Source organism: Limanda limanda, chromosome 1, assembly GCF_963576545.1.
Source record: "Limanda limanda chromosome 1, fLimLim1.1, whole genome shotgun sequence".
Lineage (NCBI taxonomy): Eukaryota > Metazoa > Chordata > Actinopteri > Pleuronectiformes > Pleuronectidae > Limanda > Limanda limanda.
The window spans coordinates 1863357-1872643 of record NC_083636.1 but is presented as its reverse complement, the minus strand read 5'-3'; the positions used below and the strand labels follow the sequence as shown (position 1 = coordinate 1872643).

Sequence of the window (9287 nt, the reverse complement as noted above, 5' to 3'; positions counted from 1 at the left end):
ACACAAGTGGTGTAGAGCAGAGTCAACGTCACATAGATGGAAAGGGGGAGTTATATTGACAAAATTTCCATATGTGAACATACTTCTCCCAGCTTATGGAAATCCAGTCTTTATAAATATCATACCCAGGAAAAACATCATTGAGGTCACAGAACTTTGTCGGCTGTGTTTCCTGCTCATGTAAACAACTTTATTTTCAGATGCTGCATCTTTGCATAGAGCTTGTGCCAATTCAAATTCATATCTGAATAAACTCGAAAGTGTACTTGAGGTTGTCTGGAAAGCTCCTATCAAGGGCATTAATGAGCCCAAACAGCATGATGAACCCCATTATCACCCTTCCTAAGTTGTCCATGACTTTGATGCCTTCAGTCACGATTCCCACGTCCTCTGGCTCCACATCTCCATCTCTTCAGACAGTGTACGTCCCCATGATGCGGGTGCAATGTCCCTCTCTGCACCCTCAGTGGCGGAGGCCTAAACAACCCAAATAAAAAACACTTTTTAAGTACAATGCTGAACAATACAATAGAAAAATACAAACAAAAAAATACAAGTATCTAGTTTTAATGATCATATCATACAGAAGTAAAACAAAATAAAATTTCTAGGGCTGCAAAGCAGCACTGGGCGGGCCCGAGCACATGCATTTTGAAGCGTTGCATGCGTTTTGCCTGAAAATAATAATAAAAACAAAGATTCCTTTGATATTTGACCGGCTCAGCATCAAAGGATTCATGGTCGATGTAAGCCAGAACATCGTGTTTTAATGGCGTGTAATCAAACTTTGACGCCACGCCACGGTCACACCGTGTGACTAAAAAAAAATGCGTCAGTCAGTTTTTATCTCCATCTTGTTGTGATGACACTCATCTCAATTTGAAGTTGATCCGATGAAAACCCTGGTACAAGTACATCAAAGAAAAAATGTGGAATATGGCCAAAATGGCCACTAAATGCAAGATAGCAGGCTTCCTGTTGTGTTTTTCCAATTGCACCTAAAGACTTTTTTGTTTGTCTGGTCATGATACACCTGTATATTTTTTTTTCCGAAGACCGGTCAATGTGAACACGTTCCAGGGTTCTCGGGGGGCACCGTTGAGCCATTTTGCGACGCCCATTGAAAATTCCTTCAGAATACGTAAATTTTCACCACTTTCTAACTTTCTGCAAATTTTGGTAAGAAGATGAGCATGTTAAAGCCCTCAAAAAGCCTGTTAATTTGCCTGAATAATAATAATAATCCTTACAATAACAATAGGGTCTCACCTGACCTTTGATCAGTGCTCGGGCCCTAAATATCTCCAAGTGTCAGTGTCTCCGACTTCATCCTGATTTGGACTCAGCTCCACCAACAGAACAACCACAGCCAGCAGTGGTGCAGCCTGATGACCAGCTGGACACTCAGCTGCTACCACTGCAGAGGGCGCAGGCAGCAGCTCCAGACGTCCCTAACCTCTATCCAGACTCTGACCTTGTTGCAGCAGAGGATGTGGACCCGCTTCCAGCTTACACCACTCCATATGTGACAGCCCATATTCCATATTCCATGGCAAAATGTAAAAAGAACAATTCATGGCCTAAATGCAACCTCGCAAGCACCGAGAGTGGAAGTGGCTGCAGAAGATGAAACAACTGAGCAAAGACCATTGACATTCACTGATAAGGAAGAATCTGCCACTTCATTTAACACACAAGTGTTGAGTGGGGGAGTGCAGTAAACAGGGCAATTTGAAGCATTTTTGAACCTACCAGCACTGAACTGCAGAGACTGCTAAGGACGATGGAGATTAGTGAGATGGTGCAAATCCTCTGACAGTTGAATTATTTGCTATCTGTGCTGAAAAATTCTTGAACAACAAGAAAAAGAGAAGGAGTGCGCAGTTGACAGATAAACTGCAAATGGCACAGCTGGCAGTGCATCAAAACCAAGGGAATGGTCACAGATGGAGAGGAAGGGGACGGGGAAGAACTGACGCCTGTTACAAATGTGACAAAATTGGGCATTGGGCAAGGGAGAGCCCTGGGAATTAACAAGCAGTGGAGCTGGGGACAGTGAAGGATTCATCTGGTGCGGAAGCTGAGATGGAGAGTTTCAACCGACACATCGCTATCACTATGTCTGATTTTATAGTAGACAACCACTGGTTTGAGCAATGCAAATAAACTTTGATTGATTGACTTGATGAGTGATGCTGTCTTTTTAAGACTAATGTGGGAAGTTGTCGAGCTATTATTTCAGGTATCGCAGAAAAAAACCATACGAAGTGAATGTGATTATTGAAAGTTTATATCTCCATTTTGCATGTTAAAGCCCTCAAAAAGTTCTAACTTTCTGCAAATGTTGGTAAGAAGTTGAGCATGTTAAAGCCCTCAAAAAGCCAATTCATTTGCGTGAATAAGAAGAAGAATAAATAATCCTTACAATTTCAATAGGGTCTCACCAGACACCTTTGATGTCTATGCTCGGGCCCTAATAATAATAAGAATAAAACAAAACTGCTCAAGGGTTTGTCTATGAAATTGCAGACATAACGCCACCTTGTGGAGATATTTCTGACTGCATACCAGTTGCGCATAAGACATTAATTTGTATTCATGTTGAAAGTAGCAGCCTATGAATTGTTGCAAAACTACAACTTCATGACGGATAAGTGAAATAAACATTGGTCTGTAAAGGATGCTTTCAAAAATAATGCCACAAGTTACCTTTATTTGGAAAGTTGCCATTCAAAGTGCAATAGAAAATGAAAGTAAAACATCACACAAAGACATTTCATTTGTTTTTTTATTCTAGCAGAAAGACGTTTTAAAGGGTTTTTATTGGGAAACTGAAAAGTACTGAAGAAACACCACTGTCCAGATTTTATTAATAATTATCAGTGTCCGATCTTATGAAAATGTGTCAAATATCAAATGAGAGATGAGATATTTTCTACTCTTTTACATCATGTTTCTGATCCTCACCAGCTCAGGTGAACAGTTCCTTCAGTCAGAGGTTTGTACAGTTTCCACCTCGTCTTCATCGATCCACACTGTAAACTCAACATTTGTCACTTTAAGCCTGTACAGACTTTTGAGAACGACGTTATGTAAAGTTGTATTGTATTGTATGCCACTGTACATGTCGATTTAAATACACTTGTGCTTTTTTCTATTCTAAATAAAGGATATGAAGTGATATTACACAGAGTGTGATTTTAGTTTGTGATGTCCAATCGCCGTTATATGTGCTTCTGAAAAACTGCTGCATCCAGCAATTATGAAGGAAGAGAAGGAAACATAACAAAACCTGAAAACAGACTGATATTCATACATCCACTAACATTTCAATGCAAACTCATGTGGGAAATATAACTTGACATAACTTTTCTCAATAATCAATGAAAAGCACGGAGGACTGGAGAGTTCCTGGGACAACATTTGACTAACGTTCTATACTGAACGGTTTTAGATCATATCTAAATGAGGATTCAAGTAAAAATAAATATAGTGTAGTAGTAATAATAACTAAAAATTTCTAGGGCTGCAAAGCAGCACTGGGTGGCCCCAGCACATGCATTTTGAAGCATTGCATGCTTTTTGTCTGAAAAAAAAAAATAACCAGTTCTGAGAGAGAAGACATAAAGTTTCCTTTGATCTAGGAAGACTGAAATCAAAGGATTCATGGTCCATGGAACATCGTGTTTTAATGGCGTGTAATCAAACTTTGACGGCACGCCACGGTCACACCGTGTGATTAAAAAAAAATCCGTCAGTCAGTTTTTATCTCCATCTTGTTGTGATGACACTCATCTCAATTTGAAGTTGATCCGATGAAAACCCTGGTACAAGTGTATCAAAGAAAAAATGTGGAATATGGCCAAAATGGCCACTAAATGCAAAATAGCAGGCTTCCTGTTGTGTTTTTCCAATTGCACCTGAGACTTTTTTGTTTGTCTGGTCATGATACACCTGTATATCGATTTTTGTGAAGATCGGTCAATGGGAACACCTTCCAGGGGTCTCGGGGGGTCTCGGGGGGCACCGTTGAGCCATTTTGCGACGCCCATTGAAAATTCCTTCAGAATACGTAAATTTTCACCACTTTCTAACTTTCTGCAAATTTTGGTAAGAAGTTGAGCATGTTAAAGCCCTCAAAAAGCCAATTAATTTGCCTGAATAATAATAATAATCCTTACAATAACAATAGGGTCTCACCTGACCTTTGATCAGTGCTCGGGCCCTACTAAGGAAATCAAAGCTAAACACTAAAAAATTTGTCAAACTCATCCTCAAAAACATTAAGATTAAATGTTTATATTGATATAGAAATTTTGGTTTAATGGAAAATTAAATTGGGATGTTTCACACAAAAAGCAGCAAATGTGTTACGATACTTTTTATTTTATTCCAGGTGAAATAATTTACAGCAAAAGACAAAAAACTAGATTTTTCTAAAGCTCAAGTGCAAAGTTTCAACATTTGACAAAAGTACAACAAATATGACAAGACATAAAACTTTTATTGTTGTTTTCCCTGTTCAGAACATGTGGCTACTTCCTCCAGACATTTATTTTGAAAAACCAACAGGATTCTTATATATATATATATATATGCATGTGTGTGTGTGTGTGTCTAGAGAGAGATAGTTAAATTGTTGATTTGAATAATAATTTAAATGTTTATGAATGACATAATTTAATCTTAATCTACATTTAATAAATTTTTACAACTTTATACAATAAACTGTTCATCTTCACACACCGCAGGTAACCAATCAGTTGTCAGTATTTGAACACAGGGTCATGACTTCATGCTTTCATGCTGGGACAGAAAGTGACATCGTTTCCATAGAGACATTTAGTTTGAAGCCAGGAAGTGCCACACACATCTCACCTAGGCTCTGTGGGGTGTGGGGTGTTGGGGGGGTCATCTATGCAGTTGATGGTAATCGTCAGGACCTTCCGCTGGGGGCTTGTTAATGGTTGTATTTTAAATATTGATTAATGATCAGTTTGTGGTTGCCGTGGTGAATTACAGGAAAGTTGACCTGCTCCTTTAAATGTGACAGATGATCAGACTGTTTGTAGGTATTTTTAATTTAAAGTCTTATTTGTCTTTCTGTAGCCACGGTGACCCAAAGTCCATGAGAGCATCTCACCAGAGGACCTCTGTGGGTGGTGATGCTGCTGCTCCGTGGTCACTCCTCTAGTGCTTACCGTCCAGCAGCAGCAGCCTCAGCAGAGTCCTGGCAGCGGCGAGCAGCGCCCCATGGAGCGCGTACTGTGCCACGAGCGCTCCAAACCCGCGGTAATAGCCAGCCACTCCCTCCTTGCGGCGGATGGCGTGAAGGCATTCGGAGAAGCCGTCATACTGCGAGTTGACAGGCAGGACCAGTGGGCTGCCACCATTTCCCACAGCGACCACGCCATCAGTGGCGTCAATGATGGTGCGCGTGCCCTGCAGGCTGAGGCGGTGTAGCGCCGTCTCCAGAGGAAACACCAACACATCGGCCACAAGAGACCCAGCCCAGGCCGCCGCCAGCTCAGGGAAGTAGCCGTCGAGCGGGTTGGACGGATCCAGTCGCTGCTTCTTGCTCCGCTGGTGCAGCCACAGAAACACGCGCTGAACGGAGGCGGCGATGGCGTATCGCAGGACAGCGTGCAGCGCGGCAGGAAGCAGTAGAGAGCTGAGAGGAAGCAGACGGTGACTGTGAGGAGCGCCGACGCCCAACAACCGGGCCAGACCTTCACGGACACAGTCGAGCAAACCGGACGACGACTCGTCACGGACAATCTCGCTCTGAGGGTGAGACAAAAAGTATTAATTAATTAAAAACAGACCACAGATGATATAATAGAAACTTAAACACAGGTTAATAAATAATCAATAATGACCTGGACCGTCTCAATGAGGCTGGAACAGTAAAATGGAAGCGCCACCATCGCTGTTAACCTGCGGCCAAGAGACAAACAGGAGTCACTTTACATCAGGCATAATGAAAACTCACAGACGGATCAGCAGCTTTGATCCATGAAGTAAAGTAAAGATAAAAAAGTGAACTGACCCTTTAAGAAGCAGATGTCCAGCGAGTTGTTTCCAGCTCCAGCGATGAGGAAGCTCCCTGTCGACAACACACACTGTAAACACACATGCAGGCTCCGCCCACACTCAGACCTGGCTATCGAAATTAATAAGTGTTGCTCTGGTTACACCTGGCAGAGTCTTCCAGCCCTTCAATCAGAGACTTTTGTAAACTCTGCTGCCGCATTTTACTTTGAAAACTCAGGTGTTGTGCTTTAGTCTGGACTAGGGTTGCAAAATTCCGGGAATATTCAAAGTTTGAAACTTTCCATGGGAATTAACGGGAATATACGGGAATTAACGTGAATTAACGGGAATAAACTGGAAATGTTGTGGGTAATTTATACTAACTGTATTTACCTTGTCATATACAGACATAAATATAAACATTTTGTTGTGTCATAGGCTGATTTGAGTCCTGAGGAAACTTTGGGCACTTGGCTATATGCTTCTGCATCGTTGTGTCATTCTTAACATAGGTCTTTGCACAGTATTTGCTAATGTACACAGCCTTTCCTTCTACATTGGATGGGGTGAAATGTCTCCACACATGAGAGAGTGCACGTGGCATTGTTCTGTAGAATAAGATGAGAAAAAGATTGTAAAAAAACACTAATGCAATGCCAGAGATATAAATAGTTAGCCAAACAATTGGAATTGTCTGTAAAAATAATTTACAATTGATGGATAAATGAATGGAAATAGGCTAGATGAACAGATGAACAATCCTCAATCAGCATACATCTTTAAAATAGAGTTTTGAATGATGTTTTTATTGCTCAGCGTTTAATTTGTGTAGTTTTTTTTTTTTTTTCAAAATTCCCAAAATTCCCAAGCTTAACTTCCCGTGGAAAGTTTCCGGAAATTTACCGGAAACGTAACCCCCCTTTGCAACCCTAGTCTGGACGAACAGAAACGGAATCTTCCTGATTGGTTATCGTTCACATCACCTGATTACCAGAGGACGATGTAAAGAGTTGCCAACAGAAACAGTTCAGAGGAAAGAAAATGTAAAATGGTCATGTGACACGAAGCCTGAGCGACACTACAGTACTCGTGCATGTGTAACGGTGTAAATATGTTGATAGTTAAAATCCTGTCCAACGTGGAACTGCAGTCATAGTTTTTTTATGCATTTCTTTTATTTTGCCGTGTTTATCTTATTTTGAAGGCCCACAGTGGGAACTTCTGGGGATTAGTGGGGCTCACCCTTTGTTTTACCTCAGAAGCAGATTGTGCAGCTCTGAGTAAGTTGTGTCGCTCTGTCTGTCAGTGTTTTAGTTGATAATGGTTAATTTAGTGTTTAAAACTTGTTTAATACGTGTTTAATAATATGCAACTTTTGTAACTTTTCTTTTATAGATAACTGTGTCCCGTTTGTTGTTGCAAGTATGTTGGTTATAGAAGTAAATTAAATTACTAAAAAACTATACGATCACGTGATGGCTCCGTGGGAGAAGCAGATTGTTCAGCTCTGAATGACTGTGTCCCGTTTGTTGTTGCAGATGACACAGAAAATAAAGTTAAAATATTTTACCAAGCCTGAGTCAAGAGAGGTGAATGAAAAGAGCAGCAGTGCAAACACAGACCGTCACACATGGTTACCGTGGTAATGGAGTGAACTCGCTGATGATGCCCTCGGCTCCCAGTGTGATGCCGTGAACGATGAAGGTGCTTCCCATCCCCTTCCACAGCGCCTTCGGACCCTGAGCATCAATCACACATCACTGATCACATCCTTGATTACAGGATCTTATATTGATATTATTCATATGTAAAAAAAATTTAAAAAATGTGTAGTACGTTCATCAAGTGTACATAATATTTATAATTTCATCTAAATCAATGTGATAAATAACGATGAGGCTCTCACCTGAGCCTTGGTGATGGCGTACATAACGACCACAGCACTGAACGGAGTCAAGTGGTAACATCGGCCGTGATAGTTCACCTGAAACAAAGATAAATTATATTGATAAGTTCCATCAGACATTATTCAGCTGAAAGAGGAGTCGATAACAGGAGGAACCAACCTGACACTGTCTGCGCAGCACGATGCAGGGATGAGCCAGGACGTTCTCTGTGAACAGGCTGAAAACACACACACCATCTTTACTGCTTTTATTGTGAAATCAGCTGTTTCCGCTTCCTTTAACTCATTAAGTAAACCACCAGTAAGTTAATTAGTTCCCAACCTGACAAGTCCGATCCCAAAGCCGGCAAATCTGTTCAGCTGCTCTGAAAACACAAGGAAAGGTTTTTATTAATTTCAGTTTGATTGATGAGAAACTGAGAATAACCAGATTAAAACTGTGACACACACACACGCTTATTTTTAATCTATTTCCACTTTATTAAAAACGTTTGTGTCAGCGTTCACATTATTAAAAGCAGAATACTAAATGCGACATATCAGCTCACTAGCTAACGGTTAGCCTGCGGTTGAATTAATAACACAAGTCATCTAGCTAACTGTCAGTCAGCTTGATGACTTGTGTTAATACAGGAGGAGATATTAACACACACATTGTGTTGTTGTCGTCGTGTTAGCATGCTAGTTCAGCTCTGCGTGTTAGAGACGTGCACTAAGCTATGTAGCCGTTAGCCTGGGAGCTAACGACCCTCCGCAGCGACCTACCGACAGGCGGGACCCCGGGCTGCGGAGCCTCCCAGCCGCCTGCAGCTCCGGGGCCTCCGGGGCCTCGGTGCTCCGCCAGCGGATCCTCGCCGTGCGGTGTCCGCTCCCCGTGGTGCAGGTTGCGGGAGCCGGGGATGTCCGGCGGCGTGGTGACCCACTGGTGGTGCTGCAGCTCCGCGGGGACTCCGGTGCTCCTGCCCGGGAAGCTGGCTCCGTACAGCGGGTCGTCGCGGCCGCGGTAGCCGAGCCCATCGAAGCTGTCCGGCCGCCTGGAGGCCATCGGAGGGCGGGTGAGCGGACTGACAGCAGAGGAACCGGGACTCGGAGCCGGTTAACGGAATCAAACACACCCGCGTCCCGGTACAGTGGCGAGAGGACGTTTAAAAGGTGGAAGAGCCGTCACTGGAGGATTTGACCCGAAATAAACACCGAGCTGTCACCCGGAAGAGATCTCTTCTTCACGGGTCAGCGGACTCCAGGTATGGAGCTCTTTACTGCCCCGTGTGGCAGCAGCATTCAGTCAGTAATGCATTAAACGTGTCGCAGGATATATAGCAACAATAGACCTACAAATCAACTATAT

General features: G+C 42.4%; 1 protein-coding gene across 2 annotated transcripts; it reads right to left on the bottom strand.

The window, feature by feature from the left end:
* Positions 1 to 4366: 4366 nt before the first annotated feature.
* Positions 4367 to 9139, bottom strand: slc25a46 (solute carrier family 25 member 46). Of its 2 annotated transcripts, none has more exons than XM_061075628.1 (8): positions 8705 to 9139; positions 8262 to 8304; positions 8100 to 8157; positions 7940 to 8017; positions 7672 to 7772; positions 6050 to 6106; positions 5880 to 5937; positions 4367 to 5784 (listed from the first exon to the last, which is right to left on the bottom strand). In XM_061075628.1, the coding sequence occupies exons 1-8, from the start codon at positions 8982 to 8984 to the stop codon at positions 5191 to 5193; spliced, it is 1269 nt and encodes a 422-aa protein (XP_060931611.1). In that variant the 5' UTR covers positions 8985 to 9139; the 3' UTR covers positions 4367 to 5190. The 2 variants fall into 2 exon arrangements, with proteins under 2 accessions (XP_060931611.1, XP_060931612.1); XM_061075629.1 differs by having other exon boundaries at positions 8262 to 8299.
* Positions 9140 to 9287: the final 148 nt, after the last annotated feature.